General features: G+C 44.2%; 2 protein-coding genes across 3 annotated transcripts; one reads left to right on the top strand and one right to left on the bottom strand.

The window, feature by feature from the left end:
* Positions 1-201: 201 nt before the first annotated feature.
* On the bottom strand, positions 202-18016 carry lhpp (phospholysine phosphohistidine inorganic pyrophosphate phosphatase). Its single transcript, XM_076093932.1, has 7 exons — positions 17875-18016; positions 17428-17615; positions 16855-17008; positions 16702-16765; positions 16517-16609; positions 15550-15641; positions 202-937 (listed from the first exon to the last, which is right to left on the bottom strand). Exons 1-7 carry the CDS (start codon positions 18006-18008, stop codon positions 844-846), a joined length of 819 nt encoding a protein of 272 aa, XP_075950047.1. The 5' UTR covers positions 18009-18016; the 3' UTR covers positions 202-843.
* Positions 18017-18377: 361 nt separating this feature from the next.
* On the top strand, positions 18378-24208 carry oat (ornithine aminotransferase). 2 transcript variants are annotated; one of them, XM_076093925.1, is made up of 10 exons: positions 18378-18488; positions 19795-20026; positions 20171-20395; positions 20484-20579; positions 20777-20904; positions 21024-21146; positions 21979-22107; positions 22267-22380; positions 22584-22728; positions 23205-24208. In XM_076093925.1, the coding sequence occupies exons 2-10, from the start codon at positions 19813-19815 to the stop codon at positions 23363-23365; spliced, it is 1335 nt and encodes a 444-aa protein (XP_075950040.1). In that variant the 5' UTR covers positions 18378-18488; positions 19795-19812; the 3' UTR covers positions 23366-24208. The 2 variants fall into 2 exon arrangements, with proteins under 2 accessions (XP_075950040.1, XP_075950041.1); XM_076093926.1 differs by lacking the exon at positions 20484-20579.
* Positions 24209-27942: the final 3734 nt, after the last annotated feature.

Raw genomic sequence — 27942 nt, 5'->3', positions numbered from 1 at the left:
CAAGACCAGCGCACTTCCCCATTTCCAGAGATCTGTTTTTGTAAAAACAAAAGCCGCTCCGATTCAAACTTTCCAGTTTATACCAGAGCAACGTTTGCCCCGGTGCTTTGAGACCTCGAGCCCTTTAAAAAATAAAAGTAAACAACTCCTGTGACTCAGACAAATTGGCAAATTTAGGGAGACAAATGTTTTCAACAGCTATAAAATAAAAAAAGAGCTTTATTGATGTAATACTTGCATTCCAGGCTACACCTTGGTTTATTATAAGAGAGTGAGCGACAGCAACATTACTTTCATATACCAGCTACTTAATTAATCAATGTTTGTTAAAGTACACTATACTGCTGCAAGTCAATTGTGCATTTCCAGTTAGAATACAAAACGGTCTTCATACAGCGTATCATGAGCAGGAGTCTGAACACACAGCATTGCTTTACCCTCCTGTCAGTCGGCAGCTGATTACAGGCACATTGGTGTCATTTGAGGTATCTTATCTATGCCAATCATGTGCTGACAAACACACAGTGCATCCCTAACGTGTTACAGGTATCTCTTGTAGACTTGAGTATTAGTTCTGCATATTCAATTCTAGTTAGTTTCACATATACGTGGAGCATCAGATGGTTGGGTGTTCCCCATATTTCAAGGTTTAATGAGATGTGATAGTTACAGGATACACAGTATTTTTGTTTCGTACTGCTTTGACATCTTACTTGAAATACCTCGATGCAGTACACCCTTGCTTCTGATAACATCACTTAAGAGTAAAATACTACCAGACATTAGCCTGCATCACCCAGGGTCACGGTAAGTGGAGAGTTTCCAGTGTCTGCTGCCTTGTGCTCAGTGCCTTTGATTGAGGATCGCGTCCACAGCCTGAGCCAGGTCGTCCACAGTGCCGTCGGCCGTCACTGTTGAGTGGCTCTCGTCGCTGGGCCTGAGGGAGGAGAAGCAAAAAGCACACGCTGAAGGATGTGCAGCACGGGAACCGACAGCACATGGTAAACAATAAACTGGCAGTTTGATGCTATCAGCACCATTAACAATACTGAATGTGTAAACTGGAACAGAGCAGGACACGACGGTCTAAGAAGACTCGGGAACAGAGCCAAGCAGAATTATTCTAGAGGCTTGTCTTGTTTACGCTCCAGGGGAAGGTTTTGGTAATAAATAATGTCTTTGTCCTATCAGAGTGATCATAAGAGCCCACTTATGATCAACAACAACGTACAAAAAAAAATGAAATGTTCAGTGATTTGTTGATATCTTCACACAGAGGTGTCTCTGCAGCTGCCTGCCAAAAGCCGCTGCAGGGTAGAGCATGCTTTTTGTCTCCATCACCAGCTGTCACACAGTGGTCCAGACTTTCCTAATATATCTACAGGCAACTAAAACAGACCAACTGGGGACTTTAATGAGAACTGATGATTTCAAAAATACCCAGTTTCTCAACATAAAACCAAGAGAATCATTTGGAGACTGAGGCCAGTGGTTTCCAACCTGGGGGTGGGACCCACCGACCTACTGATGTTTCTCCAAACTTGTATTATTCGCAACATTAGCAGCAACTGGCCAACGCGGTCATTGCAATTTTGTCTCCATCTGGTTTCTTAAATAGTGAAAAATTCTGTAGGAGGCATGATGTCGCCTTGCCTATCTCTCCCCCTCCGGCTGCTGCCATTGTTTGGATCAGGGCCCAGTGATGGATGTAGATATGGCTGTTTAATCAGCTGGTAGGGGAAATGAGATCCATTTGGCGCTGCACCAGGCCCAGGCCGGCATGCAGGACCCTTTTTCTCCCCGTCACATCAAAAGACGCAAACGCCCCCTTCATTCATCTGCAGGACTGCCCAGGACTCCTGCTCATTTATTAAGTGGGGCCTATAGATCCCCCCCCTCCTCCTCCCCGGGCGGCCTCGACCAGGCTCTGTGTGCCGCCACTGTTCCCCAGTCACGGGTTGCAGTTCCAGATGGGGAGGCTTTGTCTGGCCCTGGGTGTGCGGCACACACCACCATTAATCCTGCCCTCCGAGGGCTTGCAGAGGACCGAGGCAAACATTTGTGGGGGGGGTGGGGGGGGGGAGGGAATACCTGAATAGCTGATGAATACCGAAGCCACGGTGAATACTGGAAAGCGGTGCCATGTGTTTACGCACGTCTGTCAGCCACCAGCGCTTGGGTTATGTGAGCTGGCCCGCTAATGGTCCGGGTGTTATGTCTCCTGTGCTGGATTACTCCCACACCCCTTTTTTTTTTTGCCCGAGGACTGATGGGAGTTCACACGCGCACGTATGGGCACGAACACACAAGCATGTTAGTCCCATGGCTCTTACGTTTCAAGCAGTGAAGCAAACAGCATCGACCACACCTGCCTCTCCAACCTGATGCTCCTTTAAATCTCCCATTGCCTGCGCTGTTAGATATGCATGTGCGTGCGTGTATTCTTTTTGCTGCTTTCCTCCCGTTGCCATGAATAATGAAGGACTAACCAGGTCAATGTGACCATGCAAAATTCAGCACAATGCAGCTAGTGTTACAGATGAGGTAACGTGCGACTCGCAGCGCGGCCTTCAGGTCAGTGCAATATCAATACACGTGAAGAGGTAAATGGGCATATTTCACTATTTCTTCACATCTTATGAATTAAATGAGTCGATTAGTCGGAAAAATAAATTGCATATTAAAAAGCGATGAAAACGATCACTGGGAGAGCCCTAAACTTGAGTTCTGCAACACTGTCACCTATCACGTCAGTCAACAAGTAATCTGAATCATTAATCCATGTGCTTTAAAAACAAGTACACACACTGTACTGTACACCCCCGACACCCTACAACAGCAAGGACATGACAGTGGATTCATTTGAGAAATGGGTGTCGTGGATATACTGTCGGGCAATATAAGATTATAGAAGCTTAGAGTGTCATAGGGGTAGAAATATAACATGATACTCTGCTCTATAAAAACAAAGATCCATTTTTATAAGGCCAGGCCGTGCCTCCATGAGATGAAAGTGGATACGAATGACTCATACAGCGAGTGTATTTGTGTGTGAAAGTCAGCTGTGTGTCAGAGATCGAGAGAGACGAGGTACGATACAGACGTGACGGAGACGGGGGGTTTATTAACATTAGGATAGAGGGCAGCATCTTTCTTCATTACACCATCAGGGTAGCTGACCGTGGGGGTAAAGGCACGACAACCTGCCCATCAGTTAATGCTTAACACACCAGCACATACACAGACACACAGACGGGGCAAACAGAAGGACGCAAAACTGTCGCACACACCAGATGTCGATTTACACTTCTCTCTTCACCTCCTCACCTTTGCTGAGTATGTCTTTCGCTTGACACGGTGCAGATAAAGCAGATAAGGCCTACATGAGGGTGGAGATGAAAAGTTCAACCTCAGCTAAGAGTACACAGCGCTGAAGACAGTGACAAATGCAGCACATTTTGGGGGAATACTTGGCTGGAAACAGTTCGGTTCCAAGCAGCTGGATTTCAACACGCAGAAATATCTTGTTTTTACAAAACGCCAGAGCTTTGAAATAAATACTTTGAATGCCTGCTGTCGAACATTGTAGGTCATTTAGTGGGTGTAGACAACACTGCAAACTCCTCACGTAAAATGACTAATACTGCTACAAAGATGGTTCCTATTAGACTGATGTTGGCGATAAAAAAGGTAAAAACGAGTGCCGTCAGGTCTGAAAGCAACAGTTGGAGCAGCGGAGCTCAAAAGAGGCCAAATTGCAGGTGCACTGGTTAAAATAAAAGCAAAAGTCGAATATGTAGAAGGAAACTGTGTTGAAAGTCACCACAGAACATGCAAAACACTGTCAAACTGCATCAAAAAAAGGGAACACTTATAAGAAGTGGAAGATAACCAACAGGGATACGACACTGACAAAATGCAAGTGGGCATGCAACTCAATGAGACCTCCGACTTGAGTTTTCATGATGTTATTTCCTCTGTGTAAAACCCTCTGCCCCATATAAGAAAGCAAACGGCAACACCCCGAGTATTGTGTAATGTGTGCCGTCACCTAGCTTTGAAGCGAGGAATCACATTCATGAGAGCAACGACAACGCTGACAGGAGAAGAGTCAGCCTGCCAGCGAGAGACGGAAAAACACTCGAGCCAGTCCTTTGTGTAGACGTGCCCTTTCTCATTCCACACGGAGAAAAGTACCATCAGCCACAACACTGCCTTTTTCTCACACGAAAGCAGACTACATAACCGTAACCCGGTGGAGAACACAACATCACGATAACGACAGCCTTTATGTTCAGCCAAGCCTCGCGGGGCGACATACGACACTAACACAAGACAAAGCTTTTCTCCCCCCCCCCCCCCCCCCAACCCTGAGGGGAAGACAATGTGCGACTGCGTGTGTTTTTCTGCTGCTTGTGTGTGAGAATGTGATCCCAGCTTGACTTCCTCTGTTGTAAATTTAAAAAAAAGGTCACGGTCAACGGAAATAAAACTTCACTAATCAACCTTGACAGGAGATAAAAAAATATACTAAACAGCACCCCTGCACCTCATGAAACGAGGCCTATCAGAAAGAGTAAAAGAAAAACGTAGACACCTCCAGCCAGTTGAGATGTTCCACCCTGATTCATCATCACCCACTTCAGCTTGTTGTCTCTCTTTCTCTATTACCTGGTATTTACATTAGAGCAACAGCTGCCACCTCTTATGTAAAACCGCCCAACTGAACGGGGGGGGGGGGAAAACCACCATGTTACGTGCGTGTTATGGTGACAGATGCAAAGCCGGAGCCTCTACATCCTCCGCTGAATCTGTGACCTTGCGGCAGTAGTTATCACTTCGCTGTTACCAAAAGGCTGTATACTGTTGAGTCATGATCAGTAAACAGCTGCGGTACGGTTTTCACACTTTACACAGATCAACGGTTCTTTCCAATCGAGCGGGACACAAAGGGGATTCCCTGTTTGCAGCACGAAGAGCTGATTGATTTTTTTCCATCCTGTGTTTCTCTAAAGAGCTCTTCTGAATACTAGTGATGCGTGTGAGTGTGTGTGTGTGCTTGTCGATCTATCTTTGAGAGGACCAATTTGAGTCTTTACACCGTCACACATTTTGGCCGGTCATCACTTCTTCAAAGGCCTCGTCGAGGATTCAGACTTTAAGGGTTTGAAACACAAAGAGAAAGTATCCTGAACTGTCAAAACCATCCACTGGAAACTTTCTGTCCTTCCCAACCACAAAAACATCTGGGGCTAAACGAACAGGACGTAAACCATAAACCTCTGCTTTCTGTCTCTCAGAGACACAAAAAGCGCGATGCTTTTCAGGTTTCATTTCCTCAACTACACATCTTGTATACATGATCACAATTTCAAATGGCTGTTGCACAGTGTTAGACTTTAAGTATTTATTCAGCCATTGATTTCAGTTAATTTCCATGTATGAAAATTAAGTACCAGACTCAACTGTTAATCCATTGTCTTAGCTATCAATTTCATCTATTTAACCATTGCTTTTAGCAAACCTTTTAGTCTTCTCTGCTCACTTGCTAACTCATTTTCACACAATCTCCATTGCAACATGTTAATGTGTTACAACGGCCTCCGGATGATGGGCATCTTACTAGGACATAACAATTAATTGAATATTTAAAAAAAAGCATGCAAAATCCCCGGTGTGGTCCTTTAAAGAGTAACTTCACACTGGATCTTCTATTTGAGGGTAAACTGTATGTTTCTGCACCGACCTCTGTAAGGTCTGGTTTGTTGTTCTTGTGACTACACCCAACTGTGATGTATATCACAGAGTGAGGAAAGAGCATGTAGCGGTCAACACTAGCGAGATAATTTGCCTGGGTGCAGTTATGTTTGATGTTCATGGCAATGACGAAATAAAAAAAAGTTTGCCGATTGATTTCAGATTGTGAAGAAATGAATGGAACCCAACGGCTGGAAAGGAAATACATTAAACATGGTTTTCTGAGTGGTTAATGAACAAAAAAAAAGACCTCCATTGCCTGCTCCTTATCTCTGCTAGAGGCTAGCAGCGAGAGGCTACATTAGCTGCTACTAGCATAACACACCTGAATATTGGACCCAATTGTTGGGGATCACGATAAATTGCAGGTAATACAGACGCCAGATTCTGACAAAGATAACACATCAAATAGAAAAAGACGATTTCTCTGGTTCTGCTGAATGATCGATCATTTTTTTAAAACAATGTTATGGAAGTGTAATGCTAAATCTGTGAACTTCTCTTCGAAGGGTCTTTTGAGAGTCGAGTACATCAATGCAAAAAAAACAATTAAAAGTTTATATTTCACTATAAAAAAAGCTTTTAAACACCATCTAGTTCTTGTTTATTTGACCAAAATTCTTGCAAGAGTAAACTCTCCTCATCATTTCACAGCTGTCCTGTCAGCATTGTGCTCAATATGCAGAGTTTCATGTGACCCAGATCTAACCATGCTCTTTTCAACAGCACGTTATTATTAGCAGTGCTGCTGATGACTTGCTGAGCCTTCGTTTATGTTTCTGTGTGTGTGTGGGTGTCTACATCTCACTCTGTATGAGTGTTTTGCAAGCAGCAAGAGGCGGCTGAGTCACCCGCTTCTGCTACAACAAATGCAAACACACATGTGGAACCACACACACACCCACACATACACACACACACACTTGCACGTAAACACAAACCATTACGGGAAAAAATGGCTCCAGCAGAAAGTGGGCATGGTGCCCAAGTCCCCCCCCCCCCCGGCCAAGCAGCCTGTCTATTGGTAATTGCAAGAGGGATTGGATCCCCATTGAAAACAACTAAGGGCCCTGTGTTCATGTATTTAAGAGGCAGTGCTATGTTTCAGTCTGCCATCTGTGGGCTTTAGCTCTCCGATTCTCTCCCACTCTCACTCCTTCTCTGTCTCTCTCGCTCTCGCTCTCTCTCAAGGGTGGAAAAGTACCGTCGAGGGGCTCAGTGACCGAGGCCCGGCCGGCTCCTTTGTCTCGGCGTGGGAGTCTAGTCTAACTGTGAAAAAAGCCCCAGTTAATTATTAATATCTCATTGACTTATAACGCACGGCAGGCTTTAGAGGAGCCTGCAGGCAGGGGAAGCTGTCACCCCGGGGTGGTGAGAGATGGTAGGCCAGGCTCGGGCACCCGCTGGAGTCTCACCAGGCTCTTTAACCCCTTTGTCATGCCACTGCCACAGCCATCTCAAATCTGTACCGAATCTGTGGTGCCCTGTTATGCCGCTACCTCGCTTCCATCTGATCCAAACAGAAGGTACAAAAGCCTGAATGAAACAGAAGATGTTGTAGATGTAGCTGGGGGACAAGTCTCACTTTCCCCTCTCATTATAGCTTCGTTGTACTTTGCTTAGATATATCTTAGTGACCCAAGATGACCTCTTATCTGTTACAACGAACAAGACAAAAGTTAAAAGGGTACTCTGCCGAAACACCTATGCTCCGAGGAGCAAATACTACCTTCCTTTGGGCTTAATAGGCGTTGTAACTTGCACCACTGCAAATGGCAGCAACCTTTATCAACCTGGCTTCACAGGAGGTACAATGTATGCCAACAGAGACTCAGTAATGAGATACTAGGCTTATTGCAAATACTCATATACTCGCCGTTTATCTTGGCACGCAATTATGTTTAAAATGTATTATTTACGGTGAACGTTGAGGGATAACCATGCTAGCGACAAACCAAGTGGCTAAATATGGTTGCATACACAGCACTACTTTGGCTAAATATAGCTGTGCTTAGCCATATTGGGCTAGATGTGTGTGTTTATATTTGGCTAAACACAAAAGGAGAAGTAGATTGTGCAGCAGTGGTGGTTTGAGATGTTTTTATGGACATTTTGGACTCTGTTGCCATGAGTCTTGATCATTCACCATTGGAATCCATTGCAACGGTTGTAAATCCAAGTTGATTACGCATGCCGTCCTCTGTGAACAACGGCAAGCAAGCAAGCCTACAGGAAGTGAAAGTTAGATTCTCTAAACTCATGGTTCCACTGGAATATTCTATTAAAAGCATAGAAATACAAACATTAGGAACAGAGAGACAAAAGGGGCCCAAAAGACAAAGCAGTGTTGGATCTCAAGCCAACAACAGAGTGCTGTCTGAATGAGGAAATCATTCCCAGAATTGATTGTGTTTACATTCCTCACAGAACTGCAGATTCTGATCCATGGGAATGGGATGAAAACATAACTAAGAAATGCTGCCCCTGAAGACAAAACTGATATAATCTAACCTATATGTTTATAGTAGAGAAATATACATATCAACTTAACTTTATTCATTGTGAAAATTGGTGTTGAAAAGAACAAGAAAAGATAAGGTGGGAAGCATGTAGCCAGGAACTTGATCCTACCAACAAAACCCAGCTTTCATGTGTCATCGGTTAAAAAGGAGGGAAGCCCGGCAGTGGAAATAGAAACCTTATGCAACATGTATTTTCCTATTCTACCATGCAAACATCCTGACAAAGGCCCCGCTGCTGACTGACAAAGGAGGCTGCGATGATGATGTATACTGGGCCTTCAGTGTTTTACCTTGGAAACAGCAACAAAACAAAAACTGTTCCAACCACCAAACTGCCCGTTTGCCACAGAACAAACAAAACCCAACGTGTCCCAATGCTCTTAAATTTCAGATCCTCTGACGATCCGGGGGGGACCTGGACACAAAAGAGGGCCCCTGCGGATGCTGCTTCAGCTCAAAGGCCATATTCTGCACATAGTATGATTCACTGGATTACAGTTAAAGGGTCTCTGTGGTGGCGCAGAGGCAATCCGACCTCAATGACACGTTCAGAAACGCTGTAGCTGTCAAGTTGACAAGCTTTTAAGCTCACAGCCCACACCCTCAGCGGAGAAGAGTGAAACGAGATAACTTCACTTCCTTCCCACACAGACAAAACTAATGTGCTAACAGCAGTTAACAGGACAGGGTGTGGGACTGTGCTGCTGTACTAGACGTTGTAAAACGCCTCGCTTACAGAGAAGAACAGTTAACAAAAGGTCAAGACAGAGCAAAACATACACAGAAAGTGCAAATCAAGCGCAACCTGTTCAGACACAATCACACAATAAATCAAGTTCAACAAAAACATGCTGCAATAATAGAATTAAAGGCTTTATCATAGGTGAAAAGAGATGTTACAATCGTCTGGTTGACACGTACAAACAAGGCCTTAAAATACGGTAAGTCACATACGTTGAAGACGAAACACTCCCTGTCTGACGGGCACACACTTGAAACCATGTACATTATCATAGCCATCGAGGCTATAGGACACCAGCGGATGACTGAAAGATAAACTAGGCTGAAATACAGTCTGTACCCGAGAGCCATCGCAGGGACAGCGCTCGCTTTATAAAAGGAGATTAAGCTGCAACCACAGCCATGCACGGTCGCCCTGCCAAGGTTCAGTGTCACAGATCTGCAGAAGGACAAAGCCCATCCACAAACCCAACACTGCTGTGGCGCGTTCGGTCTAATGTCTGTTTGATTCACGGGAACGGTGATACGATAGGCTGCTTATGTCAGAGGGGGGGGGGGGGGGGGGGGGGGGGGAAGAGCGTCACCTTTCTGTTGACACGCGACGCCGTGAAATGTTCACACTTGTTCATGAACCCTTTCACTCGTCAGACAGTCGTTCAACCTTACATTTATTCAGGATGGAGGGTTGTTAACTATTTTGCATAGGCGCCTTGTGCAGACGGAACAATGAAAACACACGTATTACAAGTTACACATCGTGTGCAAACAAGATAAGAAGGCTAGCGCCAACACGTAGAACCTGGACATGGTAGCCGCAATAAATAATCAATTTAAAGAGGAAGTATTACAACATTTAAATGACCACTATATTATATTAATGAGATAAAAAAAGATCTTTCCACTGAAGCTGAAACTCACTCTTAATCTGTTAGCTCAGGCTGATGGGCCACTTGCTTTCCTAACGAGCAGGGCTTCCTTCTATTCGCTGCGCTGATAATGGCTTCATTTGCATGACTTCATTACGGGGGACCAGTGGAAATCTGCTCTGGCTCGCCCCACTAATCACAGGTTATGTGCCACTCAAACAGTCCGGCTCAGTCTGGGCTGCTAGGAGGGACACTGGAGACTGATTTCTCTGGACCTGACCTGGATTGTTGGAGAGGACAATTTTACAGGTCAGTGGTGCCAGGAAGTCTGTCATAAGATGTTAAGGAGTTCAGTGCCTCCTCTCGCACACTCTCACATGAAATGGATCATCCAATACCACTGCCTGATGTCTATAAAGAAGACTTAATAACAGGTGACATTAGAGGACTTCATGATGGCATCACATCCTTTAGACTATGGTTCCACATCCGTCTCAGGCCTGCTGGTTCTGATGACAGGAGTAGACGTTACAGTGATAGCTATGGATATTTGCATGCCGACCATCTGGTGAGAACTGTGTGTTCTTACTCTTGTTACTCAGTGCACAACACTGCGTGTGTGCGACAGCTTCGGCAATAAGGTGTGTGCCAACCGCTGCAGTTCACACAGTTCACAGCAGTCATAACACACATTGACATAACTCACCTTTCATCAGTCCACTATGTTTACTGTCAGACTTTTGAGTTGAACGCTAACACATTCATGCTTACATTTGAAGGCTATCATCCTGAAGCCACATTTCAATTGTATTGTTCAGGCCGTGATTACATTACCTCCTAGTTGTAATTTCAATAGAGATATCAGGGATGTCTGACAACTACAATATCTCCCAGCAAGGGAAATGAAGTGTCAATAAACCAGCAGCAAATACACTACTGCTGGCAGTTACAGCTGAAGGAAAACAAATATTAACATAAATGCAATCAATTCAGCTAATTAAAAAGAGAGCTACTGTTTGTTTGTCTTTGGTTTCACTTGTTAACGGACACTATATGAAATGGCTCATTTAACCTCAGCCTACAGTTAATCTGGTGAGACTACAAGAATAGCAACGGAGGGATTTTGCAATGATGGAAACAACATGGCATGCGTGCAGAATTAAACTAATCTTAGCATGTTCTCTAACAAACATGCTGACGTTAGCAGGTGTAAGTGTAACCCACACACAGCACAGAAGAAAAGCTGAAGGAAAACTAATCTGTATGGTAATGACATGGCAAACCCCCCCCCCCCCCCCCCCACACACACACACACACACACACACACACACACACACAACGCTCCCTTCCTGTCACGTCCCTTAGTGACGGCCACAAACAGAAAGGGCACGAACCAGGGTGCGGTTTTGGTAAACTGATTCATAGTTTGCACCGTCGGGGACGAGCTCTCTCTGGAGACGTTTTAATCTGGCTCGGCCTGCTTGGAAAACAGTTTCCCCAACGCTCACATTAGCAGTCAAGCGTCGGCCACAGGGAGAGGTTTTGTGAACCGTTTTGAAGATGGCTGCTGCTGTGTGCAAATGTTTGCTGTGCACTCTGCCAGATTCCAACGGGAATCCTAGTCAGGGCTTCCTCGAACTCACTGGCCTTCATTCGAAATACCTAACAATACTGTGTTAGTGTCTGACACATCGCTGCACCGCATTGTCCTCGGCACAATTACAAATGCCAACGTTAAGGGTGCGTGTTTAAATGAAAAGCCTTAAATCCAACTTCTTTGATTATCACAGGGAGACTAAAAGGTTCAGAAACTTGATTGTGTCAGCTGGCTATAGGAATCAAAGCGATTTATAAACGGTGCATGAAGAAACAGCACGATGTGAACCCGCTTTTATGAAGCTTCGAAGCTACGCGGTTTTGTGCCGATGCAGTTCCTTGAAGATAAGAGAACAGGAACAAGAACACAGGACCAGTGGAGGCCACAGACCGCAGGACATGACTATTTCAAAGTGTGAGCCGCAGGACAGCAGAACGGGACAGCATACTCATACTTTGGCTGCTCTTCCAGTATCATGACAGTTTGTAATTAAAAACACGTACAGTTCGTTTTTGTTTGCTTTGCTGTTTGCCAACATATTTGAGATATCCTCTCTATGAGGTGACTGTCAACAGCAGCTTGTTCTAATCCTCTTAAGGGACCAAAAACTAATTACTGAGAAAGAGACGTCATTTAAAACTTCAGGTTGTAAAAGTTGTAAAACTGTGAGTGAAAGAGTTTTTTTTCCCCTTTCCTCTATTCATGTGATGATCACGAGAGCGAGGCTGGGCCGAGGGGCTGGGAGGCGGGGTTTAAAGGAAAGGCTAGTGTGCTTGCTCTACGGGCCCAGATAGATGTGGAAGATCTGGGTAGTTTAAGGTACTCGTTTTGCTTCATGGGCTACTGTCATAGGAATGGACGGGGTCTCGCCTCCAATTTTACAACGACTGCGTCCATATTTTATACAGTCTATGGTTAAAACAAACAGCAGTGCAAAAGCTTTTCCTACAAGGTAGAGCTTTATCAAAGTTAAACACTATAAATCAGGAAATATTGGTCTGAAGATAAAGCCCCCCCAAGACTGAGAACCTGTACTTGTTTTTGATATGCAATGATTGTAGATACTCTACAAAACTAGGTGTTAAAGTACTGAAATTGTATTTGATGTGCGTAACTACAGAGCAGAGAGGCTGAGCAGAGGTTGGACTAGAGCGTTGGCAGACTGTTCCCATGCAGCTGATCCACATCAGCAGTCAGATCGTCATAATCCCAACTTCCAACCACTTTTTGGGGTTTAGGCCCCTCTTTGCAAACCTGTTCTACATTAAAGGGCAAAGGGTTCTCCGACTCCCCTGAGGGAAGTGCGCTAACTTTCGCTCATTATTTAAGAACAAGGGAAAGTTGACTGCTAGCAGAACACTCCCCCGTTACAATTACCTCTATATTACGCCGATAGTCTCAACAGCCATTACTGGTGGGTACTGTAATGTCACGTGGCCACCGCTCTTCAATTTTATCTGCAGGAGCCGTCACAAGCACATGCTTGTACTGTGCATCACAGGGAAACGGTACAGTGAGCAGAGAACCTGAGGATAACGTGCATTCATTTACCTAAACCTGACATTCCTAAAATATTGTACGTTTCTTTTTTTTTTTTTTGCTTTTTCTAAACAGAATTAAGACAGATTATATAAAAAGGTGAACACCTCAAATCTTCCATCTTAAAAAGAGTTTACTGTAAAGACGGTAAGATGGCAGAGAGCGAAAACATACCAAAAAAAAAAAGTTCCAGCATCTCACGGATCTAAGTCGTGCTTAATGAGTTCACGCAGTCCTTGCTGAGTAGCAGTGAGTCAAATCAAAAGCTTTTCAGAATAAGCAGATATGATTAGATAGTCTGTGATTTGTATCTTCTTTCCCTTCCTGTCTTGTCACAGGGCCTGGGGTATTTGAAGCAGTCTTTCTTTCCGAGCCTGATGGGAACTGGAGGCCTGCGCAGCATCTGGTTGACTTGGAAACAGCTGTGTTTTCACAGATCTGACTGAGGGTTTATAGCTGCTCCCGGCAAGCCTGGGTTCACTGGGCCCGTTTGGCTAAATAACGCTAAATCTCACGTCTGCTGCTCCCACGGAAAACACCCTTTACTGTCACTGTTTCTCTTCTTGTTCTCAGGGAATGTATATAGTGCAGTCCAATAAGTCTGCTGAAGGATCATAGATATTATGAGGTGTTTATGTTAAATGAGTAAATCACAGCTCACTTCGGAGCCATCAATTCTAATTCGATGCACAGATTTTTGTTCCTGCAGCTGTGTTTCAGAGGCAAATATCCACTAATACCAGTCTTCTGTTAACACACACACACACACACACACACACACACACACACACACACACACACACACACACACACACACACACACACACACACACACACACACACACACACACACACACACACACACACACACACACACACACACACACACACACACACACACACACACACACACACAGAAAGTAAGAGACTATAAAAAATCCAGTCCTGAAAATAAAACAGTGAAAGTAATTTTACTGTACAGTACTGAACATTATTTAACCACCCATCTAATAACTTTCTGTACACACGTGTTTCAACACATGAACTCCATTCACCAATCAGTCCATAAATCTGAACCGCCACAGCTGAAACACAACACGTCGGGTAACACAATACAGATTCCACATGTGTTCCTCAGAGGGGGAAACAGCCCACTCATTACAACCAGTTGCTCTCTACTCCCAAAAAGAAAAGCAGATGAGCAGTGATATTATCCAATCTGGTTTCTCCTCTATTTATTGAGTATTACAGACAGTGTTGAGAGTGTCAGCACACCGGAGCTGAACTGAGCTGCTGGGAGAAGATTGCAAAGTAATAAAACACATGAATTCTGCCCAGTCTGCAGAGAGAGAGAGAGAGAGAGAGAGAGAGAGAATCTTTGAAAGAGTTCAGTCTCCTGTAATTGTGCCGACAGAAACACGGCCTACCGTTGGCGTCTGAAGTCACGTACCGACACAGATATGTCGGTAACACGGGCATCCACGTACATGCCAGCGACATACACAAAAAGCATATCAAACCCACGTAATGCCATGCAGCCAAAAATAGCTCTGCTCAGAGAGGACAGGTTTCTACAGCGAGTGACTGCGCTCTTAGTACAGGATCAGAGCCGACTGATGCTCAAGAAGATTACTCGGCGTTCTGTGGTCACATGACCCCCAGACCTGCATGCAAGTGTGCAGCAGGTCATCGAGCGTGGCGCTCTTCGGACTGATCGGTGGTTTATGGCCAAACAATATGGTGACTTGAGGGGGCACTCGGAGAGCGTAGACCTGCGTCAAGGCCTTTGAACATGCATTATAATGAACAGTAGATATGTGATATGACTCCCAGTCATTCTTCTCTTATCGTCAAGCCATAACCACCACATATATATATATATATATATATATATATATATATATCTTCTAAAATAATCGACCACATGTTTCTGTAATTACAGCATGAGAAAGGCGCCCCGGTAATCTTCAGATTTGGGATCATAAATCCTCTCGGTGACTACAACCTTGTGGGCGGAGTAGCATTCAATATGTGGAGAGAATAAAGCTATTTTCGGCGGCTTCTCAATCAAATAAACAAATCTGGAATGCTCAAGAATGAGGCGGCTGGCTCACTGGAAGCCTGAGTGCTTATGGAGGAAACTGTGATTCACAAATCCTGGTGCAAGGGCGCCCTCTCCTGGCAAATAGATGAATAGATTTTTTTATTCTGCTTTACCAAAACTAGCTTTAAGATCTGTAGAAAAGAAAAACTTGGGACACTTGTCTTCAGAAGAGCTAAACCTTTTATAAAAACATAGAGGTTCAACATACAGCTATGCAGTATGATATATGAGATGCTTTATGTCACCTAGTAATGAAGCAAACTTAAAAGCACAGATTTAGGCGGAGAACAAGATGGTATTGATCTGGTATCTTACTCAAGGATACTTCAGCTGGGCTCACACCGACATGGATGCTTTTACCAACCAATAGGTGGCCAATAAGGAGCCGTGTTCAGGTCCGGTAGATCGCAGGACATCACTAACCTGTATTTGCCAGTCCTGACTTGTACGCCTTTCATTCCGCAGCGTTGGGCCCCGCCCACGTCATTCACCAGATCGTCCCCGATCATCAGTGCCTGCAAGCGAGGAGGGTAGAAGAAAAACATTATTATTTAGTTGAAGATATTTTTAGCTGCTCTTATGCTGATGGAGTTACAAAAATATTAAACAAGAATGGATTTATCTACTTAAATGCAGGCTAATAACATGCCAACATCCCATGATAGATAGATAGATAGAGATAGAGATATATATGCATTTATTTCACCAGGAGTGCCAGTAGCTATTGCCTCCTATTGTTCCTGCTTCCTACCTCCTAAGCCTCAACAGTACTTGACGAATACATTTCAGCCCGCCCTCCCTTCTCCTCCTGTTTCTTTTATAAACGTCTCAGCTATCCTCTCCACTGACCAGGCGCTCCTTGTCACACAAGCATGAGTTTGTGCCGTCGCCTATTAGTGTAGAATTCCTGTGACAGGAAAACAACTTCCGATTCGAGAAGGTATTCTTAAAGAGTTCGGTAATTCCTTCTGAGAGGAATGATACTGGTCAATTTGACCATCTCTGCATGAAAGCATGGGCGAGTAGCGGAAGGCTTCTTGGAAGCAGCAGATGAAGCTTTGGATATATCCGTCTCAGAGAAGGACAAGAGGTCCAGAGAAAGGAGAGAGGCTTTGGCTGAGATGAACCCAGCTTCCTCAGAGTGCCAAGTACAAAAATAGAGAAGCTTAGAGAGACTGTGGCACATTCTTTATACTTGGGATTGACTGAGATGGGTAGATACCAGGGACACATGTTCAGACACCTGTTCAACACGACACGAGTTCAAGCGACATACATTTCAAACTGGCCTGTTGAAAACCGACCATCTCAAAATGTGTTAAAAATGAGCCTAGATGGAAGAAGTCAAGTATGAATCTGCGTTATTATAGAACACTCTGTTGTCACGTACCTCATGCGGTTGAAGGCCCATGTCATTGAGAACACTCTGGAAGAATGTTGGGGATGGCTTTCCAACTACTTCAGCCTTTAAATCGCAGGCATACTGGAGGGACGAAAACGCTAACCAAAATGAGTCATCGTTGAGAACTGCTGTTCTTAATAAATGTATCAATGCAAACAAAGCACCTACTGTACCTCCAGAGCCTTCATGTACGCCCCGACATCTAGGTTCAAACCATCTGTCTCTTTGTAGTACCTCCTATGAAGAGATCGCAAATATTTTGTTTATCATTATCAGTCAGAATATGCAATATAGTTATGCCTACTGACTTTTAAATATGCCCTTACCCGTGGCCCAGAGAGAACAGCACTGGCTTCTCCAGGCCTATAAGGACCCTGAATGCCTCGTTCAGGTTCTGGTAGGAAAACTTTTCAGCTGCGTCTCCGATCACCACACAGTTTGGGTTGGTCTTGTCAACACTGTCAAACTCGGGGAGAAGTCCTGCATGAGAGTAAACATAAACACCTTTTAGGATCGGGTCATTTAAAGTATAAGTCTGATGATATTATATATTTTTCTATATTGTCAACGAATCCCACGAGAGGACCAAAATCTGAGTTTATTCCTCAGAAACTATTAATAATGCATCACTGGGCCTAAAGGATGCACTGGGTGGCTGAGAGCCACAGACAGACTGGTAAACAATACAACACCACTTCTGATGAAATCACGTGTGACGTTAAACATTGTGTGTTTCGCTGCATCACACAATTCGAAGATATTCTAAACACTGCATCTGAGCAAATGGTTTGCCTCAACAGATTCTCATGGCAATTTAATATTTTTTAACAGCACCGAGTATAGGGTCAGACACTGAGAATAACCAGGGAGTTTACTGTCAAAATGCAATAAGTCTTTACCATCATACACGAGCAGGTGAGGCCGTAAAGCCCTCTCCTTAAGGACAGCTACGGCTGCAGGAGCAGGAGAGAAGACCTCAGACACCAGGATGTCAAAGCCCAGTCTCTGCAGCTTGGCGACAAACGTGTCTCTGGCGGCCTGGGTCTCATTGGTGCAGAAGCGCAGCTGCAGGTCGGAAGCCTTGAGCCTTTGAAAAAGAGGACAAGGGGGGCAGATTGAGGAAGGAGCACCATGTTTGCGCACCACAGTGACACTGACATGGAGACAGCTCCTGCAGCTTATGCAACACTGGTTTAAATCATGCGTGCACGTAGACACTTTTGCAGTCTAGCAAGGAACTGCTGGTATCCTTAAGTTAGCAACACTATGGATAACCGAGTGCGTGCACTTTGGTCCATATGCTGAACGCGCAAGCAGCTCAAATCTCTTGACGACTATTCACTCACTTTTTCACGGCTTCGATGGAACCGGGAATGGCGGCCCCGTCGCCTTCCCCGCTGTCATACAAGACGCCACACAGGTCCAATATGACACCTTTCAGACTCTTCGCACAGCCCGGCCAGCCCGTGTCAGCGGCCATGACGAAATGCCAGCCTAAAAAAGCGCATGCGCGTAAAGTGTGGCAGGCAACCTATCACGCTCTCGTCAATTAAATATTGTCACGGTTCATATTAATGCACCATACAGTCTGTGTAATGTAGTCATATGTATAGGCAATACGTACAGTCGGAGTGAGTCACTGACATGCAGTATTATAAGGTTTTATATGATTTTATATGATTTTATATAATTGTATATGACTGATTTCAACAAGTGTGTGACTGAAAACATGGCCGCAGTTTTAATTAGTGATGATTGTGATGACTAAAGCTGATGTTTATTTTAAATTGATCGATCTTGCAATCATCGGAAAAAGTTGCAACATGTAGGCGTGTCCTCGGACGCAGCCACACACGTGTCTCATCCTGCCCCCACCCACCGGCTAGACAGGCATTTAATAAGCAGGAACCTTCAGCTTCACCCATCACTCTAGAGGGATTTCTATCTTCGCTTCTTTCAGGTACTGTTTCACTTCCCTCCACGTCTCCTCTCTCATGTTCGTAACGCGCTTGCTTGGTAATTCAGGGGATGCGCGTAAAGTATCGGGAATCAAGCGGGTGCTAATGTTAGTTAGCTAGCTAGCTAGCCGGTACTAACTAAACATTTGTGTTAGTTTAGCACCGATATCAAAAGCGTTTACACGCCTTCCGGCGAGAGGGGGCATTAATTAATGTAACACCGACTGTCATATTTAGTTTGAGAGTTTTGTAAGAGCGTTAAGTAATGCGCCATGATGCAGTATTATGTAACCCAAAATGGGTTACGGCGACTGTCATCTAGGTACTCTTACTCAGTCTTTATATAGCACCTGGTTATGATATTACTGTTGTGGGTGGGTGTGTCGTGGAGGCAGCTCCCCAGGAACCAATCACCTCTCTTGGAGCATTAATGGGAGCTGTCACGAGTCCCATGTCCTTGATGTGGCCCAGTCCAGGTGCTGCCTGTTGGCTGTGTGTATTTATTCACTGTGGAAGGTTATTGATTATCCAGCACAGACTTCTGGGTATCTCTACACATTTTTTTTTGCAAATGTCATGGAATTTCAATACGATTCAGTGCCACGACGTCATGAAGGCCACACTATCAGTCATAGTGATACATAGTTAAAGGTTTAGAAAGTGGCACTGCAGCAAGACGAGTGGTACATGTTACATTAGTAGATAACAGCGAAGGTCAACTTTTAACTAAGTCTACCTTTTGATTGCAAACCAAATGGAAAAGTCTGGAACATCACAGCTGAGTTGCGGTGCTGCTGTGGGGTTAGCTTTTGTTAACCCTCCCATATCAAGTCTGTGCCTGTCCTCTATTGTGTTGCATGTGAAAGAGAAAAGCATTGCTCAGCAGACCTGCAACGCCTGTTTGCTCTATCTGCGTAATAGCTTATTAAGCTGTAGCTACATATTATTGGGCAAGAGCATCACTGCCAATGACAAGTTAATTACTGGTTCTATAATTGTATTTGTCCGGTACAGGTTGTACAGTTTTCACAGCTGCTGCCAGCAAAGCCTACAAAGGCCAACTTTTGTGTTTAGCTCACTGCGTAGCTGTGTATCTAGGGGCGCTTTTCATTATGATTTTCTTTATCGATTAATCTGCAGATTACTCTCTTGGTTAGTTAGATTAATATGTTTTTCTTGTCAGGCTCTCTGTATTTAGAAGTTATCATAAACCACTTCCTTGGAACAAAGAAACCCCTTATTGTTTCATAAATTCAACACTGATGAAAAACAATGTGTGTATTTTGTGTGTGTGCTCTTATCAAACAGACGTAGCAGCTCTCAACCATGAAGGGAATGATTCTCCAGCTCAGCCGCAACCTGAGCCGCGCCGGCCCTGCTCTTAGTCGCAGCGTCCACTCTGGCACACGTCCTTCCTCCACCGTCGCAAGCAAACTGAGGTCTGACCGTCCGCTCACCTCGGAGGAAATCTACTCTCGCGAGGACAAATATGGAGCGCACAACTACCACCCACTACCCGTGGCCTTGGAGAGGGGGGAGGGTGAGTGCGGAGCGTCGTATGATTACTAAAAATAAAAGTGTGATTTATGTATGGTTCCTGTAATCTCTGGTGACGTTCCTCAACGTCCTACAAATCACTTAGGAACCATCACACTTCCTAACAACTGTTTTCTTGCTTACTCAGGCATCTATGTGTGGGATGTGGAAGGCAGCCGGTATTATGACTTCCTGAGTGCTTACAGTGCCGTAAACCAGGGCCACTGCCACCCGAAGATCATAGCCGCGCTCAACGCCCAAGCCACCAAACTCTCCCTGACTTCCAGAGCGTTCTACAACAACGTGCTGGGAGCCTACGAGGAGTACATCACTGGCTTGTTTGGCTACGACAAAGTCTTACCCATGAATACAGGTACTATCAGGAAACATCTCGTGCGAAACATCCTCAGAAGTTGTTACCAGTGCGTTTGTTGACATTTCTTACTTTTGTGACGTATTAGGCGTTGAAGGTTGCGAGACGGCCTGCAAGCTCGCCCGCAAGTGGGCCTACGAAGTAAAGGGGGTTCCCAAAAATCAGGCCAAAATCATTTTTGCAGGTAAGTCACAAAGTTATGTTGCAGAAGGCTCTTTCACGGTTATGGAGTTTGTCCCATTTGTTACCTTACCCAGTGTCTTTATAAGAAAATCCTCTCGACAGATAAAGGACAAGGTGACCACAGGTTTCAAATTGCCCACAAGATGTAAAGATGTAAACGGAACAATGATAAATCTGCCTCATTCGCTCTTCATTTAGATGGAAACTTCTGGGGCCGCACCATGGCAGCCATCTCCAGCTCAACTGACCCCAGTAGCTACGAAGGTTTCGGCCCCTACATGCCCGGCTTTGAGATCGTCCCATACAACAACATTCCTTCACTGGAGGTACAGGTTCTGATTCTCCAAACTAGCTGCCTTGACACCCTCATTTTCTATGTTTAAACATGGGAACATAATGATTGACTAAAGTAGTGTGAATTTAATTTATTGATTCTTTTCTACAGAAAGCTCTCCAAGACCCCAATGTTGCTGCTTTCATGGTGGAGCCCATCCAGGGCGAGGCTGGGGTGGTGGTGCCAGACCAGGGCTACCTCACCAAAGTCAGAGAACTCTGCACCAAATACAACGTGAGTCTGAACAAAGACGAGCAGGAATGAGACGTCATGTGATTCCTTACTGTAGGTTTGAATCTGCCTGGTATGTGGATGTACAGCACACCACTCTAGAGACAACATTTTGTAGTTTTTATCATGCTGTTTTTATCAAGTGCATGCGGTATTTCCCCATATGCACAGCTCCTAGGGCCCTGTTTGGCCTAAATAGTCCGTAATATACTGTTTCTAAGCAGTGCAAAAACACACAGCAGCCAGCTGCTACAGTACAGCGTGGCTCCACCTGACTGCAGTCTGGGCTTCAGTTTTGGCCATTTATATATCGGCTTTCTTATCGGGAAGAAAAGCATTCTTCACAAGGAGAGACGGGGTTTAATTAAATTATGTGAACCGGAAATCACTTTCCACCGGGCAAGGAGCAGAAGAGGTTAACGCAACATGTCGCTAAGTCGAGGTGTTTTTAAATATAATATCAGATTTATTGTACTTTTTTTTACACTCTATGAACTCTCTGTTGACCGTGAGAATTTCTATGTTCACGTTGAATAAACACACTAACTTTGCACAGCATTACACATTCAGGGATTGCGCAATGCTGAACAAGCTGTAACGAAAAAGCGTTCGATATAGTTTACTCATTCTAAACTAACAAAAACAAAACGATTCTTTGCTTCATGCGATTATACATGAATGAAAAGTTATATAAAGATTATATTCAATTTCTGCTACACACTGTTCCTTTTTTTTTTTTTTTAGTTTATGGATCTACAGGCCCAAAAACAAACCTAGGGCTGTGGTGACGACTGCAGCTGGGCTTTGAGATAATAAAGACCTCTGTTTTGTCCAGGTGTTGTGGATCGCTGACGAGGTGCAGACGGGCTTGGCGAGGACCGGCCGGCGCCTGGCTGTGGACCACGAGGAAGTCCGTCCAGATATCGTGGTTCTGGGCAAAGCTCTCTCTGGAGGAGTTTACCCTGTAAGCATTTTTGTCGTCGTTCACTCACACGTCATATCGTGTTAGGGTTTTGTTTTGCAAGTAGAAGACTCCAACATAACTGTCATACGTTTGACAGGAGTATAGATCATAGTAGTTATGTAACCTTTGCGTTCACTGATCTGTGTTTGTGTGCCTCAGGTGTCTGCTGTGCTGTGTGATGATGAGGTGATGCTGACCATTAAGCCTGGAGAACACGGCTCCACTTTTGGCGGTAACCCCGTGGCCTGTCAGGTCGCAATCGCCGCACTTCAGGTCAGCGTTAAAATGCACTTCATTTATAGTTTCTTTATCTATCTACCCTTTAACAACTCATTGCTACTTCTGGTTTTTGCCTTTTTGTTTTAATCGATTTAAATGGAGGGAACTCTCACTTGAGATATGCAACATACCACAAAGTTGCCTTCAAAAAAGTATGCAAGTCACATTGATGTCCTACATCTGCTCTTTGTTTGCAGGTGATTGAGGAGGAGAAGCTGGCAGAGAATGCCGAAAGGATGGGAATGCTGCTGCGGAGCGAGCTGAGTAAACTGCCCAAAGACATTGTGACAGCAGTCAGAGGGAAAGGCCTCCTCAACGCCGTCGTCATCAAAGAGACTAAAGGTACAGTGCTGAAGTATTCTAAAACAGCTGCCCTATTGGTGACCACTATTTGGTAACTAAAGTAAAAACTTCCCAGCTAATGGGCTTTCGTTTTGTACATGAAGCATGATCTGGTCAACCGTTTTAGTTTACAAAATAAATCCAAGCTTTCATTAAATAAGCAAATCCACACTTGGGGGACCAGTGTGTAGGATTTAGTGGCATCTAGCAGTGAGGTTGCATGTTGTAACCAACTGGATTAAAACATAGTTATGAATATTATATTCCATTCCTGCCAATAGATTCCCCCCCCCCCCCCCCTTAACCCTTAAATAATTTAGATTTGTAGTCTTTGAATGACATCAGACAATTAAATTAGTACCAAATGTTGTCTCAGTACTGAAAATCAGCAAGACAAATGAAGAGCAGAACACTATTGGCACCTTGCAGTCACTCAATCTGACCTTCTTTTATTTTTATTACAACAATCCTCTCAGACTATAACGCCTGGAAGGTGTGCCTGCAACTTCGTGACAACGGCCTGCTGGCCAAGCCCACCCACGGTGACATCATCCGCCTGGCCCCTCCCCTCACCATCAAAGAGCACGAGCTGCGCGACTGTATCGACATCATCCAGAGAACCATCTTGTCCTTCTAAACTACAACCCAAACTACTCGACAACAATACGCAGACGACTTTCTTGGACGGTAGAAATACAGTATAGAGATTGTGTGAATTGTGCTTCTATGAGAAAGAAAAAGTTCTGATAGACTGCAACACAAAACTATTTTGAATGTTCTATATTTAATTCTGAGGCTGACCCGAATCCTTCGAAGCTTTAACCAAGTCGATCAGAGTTTAAATCTGTATTTTAATGCCCAAAAGTATTCGTGACAGCCCTAGATATAATTTCCGCTGGTATTGATTGATATAAATAGTCAAAGTGCTTTTCTTCAATAAAACCTTAAGGTTATGTGATGTTTTCAGGGACGCAGGCAGTCTAAAGTTACAAAGATTTTATTAAAGTTTTCTCCTCGGAGGCATACAATGAAGACTGACCGGCTGATGTGCAGGACTTTAAAAGTTGAAAGTACACCGAAATATAATCTGTTTGCAGTCAATATATCAAACCGAGTTGAGTAGTCTAGTAAACACTCTGCTGAACTACTGCTGTCTGCGAACATGAACCTTGTGAGACCAGACTTGTTACATAGAGGGCCAGCTAGTCTGGGTATTTTTAAGAGCTCCAGAGCAGGTTTTTGCACATTTTGTAAAAGCCTTTCAAGTCTTGGAGAATGCTGTGGGTATTTTAGTGCAATTGAAATAAAATTCCCGGAAACCGTTTAAAGTACTTTTAATTAACATTACAAATGTGACCAGTATCTGTAGTACAATGTTGTCATTGAACTTATTGATAAATGTTTTCTCTGCTCCAAAGCAATGTCACCTTTTTAGTTGTTGCATAATTCATTGATCTTCAAATAAATTACTGCAGTCTTATTTCCTGTGTTGCTGTTTGTGTGAATTTGATTGGCCCGTTTCAGGATGCAGGTTCACTGAGTTATCTTTGCATTTTCATTTGTTAGCTTTGCTGATTTAAAAACACTGAAACTCCTAAAATCCAGACCATTGACTGATGTAAAAAGACCCAGGTATCCAGATACACTCCAAAAACTGGTCTTTGTTAGCTTAAATGACATGACAAGCCTTAACTTGTCACAATGCTGAACAAGTTGCAAGACCAGATGCACAAACCTAGCTGTGGTCTGAGTTGTCATTATTTACCCAACAGAGCAAAGCATACAGATCATTTTCTCTGTCAAAGACTATGGCCCAATCCCAACGTCCCCCCCCCCCCCCCCTTAAGGCCTCAAACCCTGAACCCTCAGGTACTTACTGACGTCACCTGGTAAATGGTTGACTGTGAGGGCTTGAAATGGTGCAAATACGAATGGGACAGCACTTTGCTGCAACATATCACGTTACCATGATGACGTCAACAAATCTGTGCAATTGTGGGTATTTATTTGAACTTTTTGACTCCCTGATTTGAACGTCTTCCAGGTTATTTCCGACTAAATGTAATTAGCCAGGCTGAACACCCATGTGCCGTCCTCTTTGTTTACCTTTTTTTTTACGTCTCCAGGCTTCTACCGGAAACCCTGTGTTTAAAGTCACATTGCTATGGATTGTGGGTAATTCTCTTTGGGCAGAGTCTGCAGAAATGCGGATTTACGGATTCATAAAGGGCTCAAAATGTCTGAGAGAGATTCCTCAAACAACGATTTAGACCTCAAAGTCTGTGTGTGGAGATTGCGCCTTTATACTGAAGTTATGCATTTAATCTATTTTGCAATGACGCTAGATGTAACACTAGATGGTGCTGTGCCTTTACTGAAATGAAACTAAAGATTGGTAGTGTGTACAAACGCTTGTTGTTAAATACAAAGCTTAAAATAACAGGAAGAAGTGCCGGGATAAGAGCCTCACTCAGATACAGTTTAAGACTTGGTGTATAGTCACAAGTATAACACTGTTAAGCCTACAAGCCGCAGCCTTGATGATCCATCTATCAGGCTGTCACACAATCCTCTGGACCGGCAGCACACAGGGACCTCCACTGACAGAGAGTTGACATATTTGACACTTCCTGTCCTGAACTGGATGTTGTGGCAACAACTTCAAGGCAGCTGAAAAAAGACGCTGGTCCCCCCCCCCCCCCCGAGTTCTGACCTTCAGGCAGCATAAATCCTGCTGCACAGACTGCATCCATTTATAATTTCACTACACAATAATACAAACAGCAGCAGTGGTAGACTACAGATCTGACGGACGGTATCAGATGAAGATTTCATCTCTTATATAATTGGTAGGAATGAATTTTGACCTTTATGTAGGTTGAACTGTATTTGCAATTGCTGTTTTTTTTTTTTTAAAGCCAGGAGAGTTGTTTGGGAGAAAGTAATGCGACAGATGGCCGGTATTTCATTTTCAAACAGATGTACAAGAAAACATAGTACATGCTGTTGAGGATCAATACAATCCACTCTAATTAGTTTAATGCTTTGCACTTTTAATGGCAGCACTCAAGGCCAACTCCTCTTTCAAGGCTTTCTATTGAGTGCATTTTTTATTTTCTATTGCACTTTTATTTACGGAGCTTTTTAAACACATTTCATAGTCTTTCTCAGCCGGTTATCATCATGTGACTGAAAGCTCCTTTCACATATGAACTCAATATTTGTATTTCTTTATTCTTAATTCAACCAGTCCTTAGGAACACATTTTTATTTACAATGGCAACCTTGCCAAAGGCAAAACCCCCTTGTGAGATGCATTTGAAAACTCCTGAAAAAGGAAAATGCATTCACTTACAGAAGTTTAGTTTTTTTGCCCTCTGAACAGTCCTGAAGTAGAAGTTTAAAGTAGCGTAACATGTGGATAAATTAATCAAATTCCACCCACTGGTTACAAGCTCTAACCTTCTCCAACCTTCAGGCCACCGCCTAATGATCAGATTTTTGTTTCATCAGTTGCGCTGTCAAAACAGACCTTGTAGTTTAGGGCGAAAGTGCACCCAGCCTACAATTTGGGACAGGTTATTATTTCATATGAAGTGGAGCAGAGAGATGAGCAAGGCCCAGAGCTTGCTTGTGAAATATGAGTGGAATCCAGCCTGGCAGGAGAAATGAGGGTTATCATCGGATGACACCGAGCAATGCGCTTGTGTGTCCTGCATGCGCATGCTTTGATCCCCGCACGCCGCGGAGGCCTGTATTCCACTCAGCCACGATGGGAAGGCACACCGTATTCCACAAATGAGCTCCAGTTTTGGCAGGGAAGTGACAGGCCGCAGGCTCCGTGAGGATCCTGGAACACTGAGGGCCAATGCTCTGGCGGGGCTTTGACAGCCTTTAGCCAAACCTGAAGATGCTCCTTTAAAGCTACTTGATTTTGCGCCGCCACACGCTCCGTGCCAACGGTCAGCCTGGTCCGTTCAAGAATGCGGTGCAAGGCTGGGCTTCAAAGACTAGTGTGTGTTCCAACACAATTCCTCAGACCAAGAAGGTCAAGAGGGGCTCATCCAGACTCGCTTCTCTTGTTCCAGTCTTTCAACTCTTTGTTCATCGCCTCCTCTTTGTCTTTCCTCTATTTTTCTGTCTCTCCGACTGCCTTTCCTTTAATTTGTTATCCATCCCCGTGTCCCCCTCCCTCCTCCTGCCCCTTTGTCGCTCTCTCAGCCAGCCCATTTGTATTCATTCCTTACATAATGGAGAAATCAGATCGTGGTACTTAGCAAGGATGTAATCAAAGTACTGTGCCGGAAATTTAATTCAGGTAAAGTTGAAGTTAAGAAGAGGATAAATTATAAAGCTCTGTCTCCATTAAATGGGTGGAGAATAAGGTGCCAGCTTGAGAATTGTGCCGGAATAGGATAAGCTATTCGTTTCCCCCTTTACCATGACAGATAAATCAGAGAATAGTGTTGGGCTCGCCTGCCAGTGCTCATATTAATGGGCCTTTTGCATTAAGTTTATGACATCTGAGTGCACTGATAAAATGCATGTGCATCTTAAAGGGCAAATGACACATAATCTTTCAAGAGTAATGTGCACTGACCATTTTTCTCTTCCTCCACGAGCCTCTTTCAGTTCACACCAGAGGGGATATATATTGATTAGGTGCAGCAAGGTCCTCAGAAGGACGCAGTCCTCCCTGCAGATCTGAGGCACGCTGCGACTCTCAAACTAATCGTTTCAGTTGTCACACCCTCAACTGATTTATGTCTGGCTTGTAGACACGTCTGCGGTCCTTATGAATCTTTAAAAAAGGCAAATACGACATGGTCACAGTTGTAGAAGTCTCACCCCGCGCAAAATCTTACGCAAGATTTTGGGAGCATCCAACTAAAAAATCTCAGCCCCTCCCTTCAGGCCTCCCTCCAAAGCCACTTGAACACACACTGCCTGTCTCGAGTCCACGAGCGCAGAACATCGTTGTCATCGCTAACCGTATCCAATATGGCTGACGATATGATGCGTGTCATAAGACAGGGGTTACAAGTCAATATATCTCCATTTATTGCGATACTGTAAGCACTGCAATATATTGCAATTTTTTAAATCTCATGTCAGGAAAACTGCCATGGTATTAAGACAAAGCTCCACCGTATTCACCATATTACAGAAGTCTTCATTCTCTATGCTCTCGGTTTGCTTAAAAGCTTTACGGCA

This window comes from Anarhichas minor, unplaced genomic scaffold, assembly GCF_050575085.1.
Source record: "Anarhichas minor isolate MPS153535 unplaced genomic scaffold, ASM5057508v1 ptg000017l, whole genome shotgun sequence".
Lineage (NCBI taxonomy): Eukaryota > Metazoa > Chordata > Actinopteri > Perciformes > Anarhichadidae > Anarhichas > Anarhichas minor.
The sequence above is the reverse complement of the archived record's forward strand: the minus strand, read 5'-3'. Positions and strand labels throughout refer to the sequence as shown.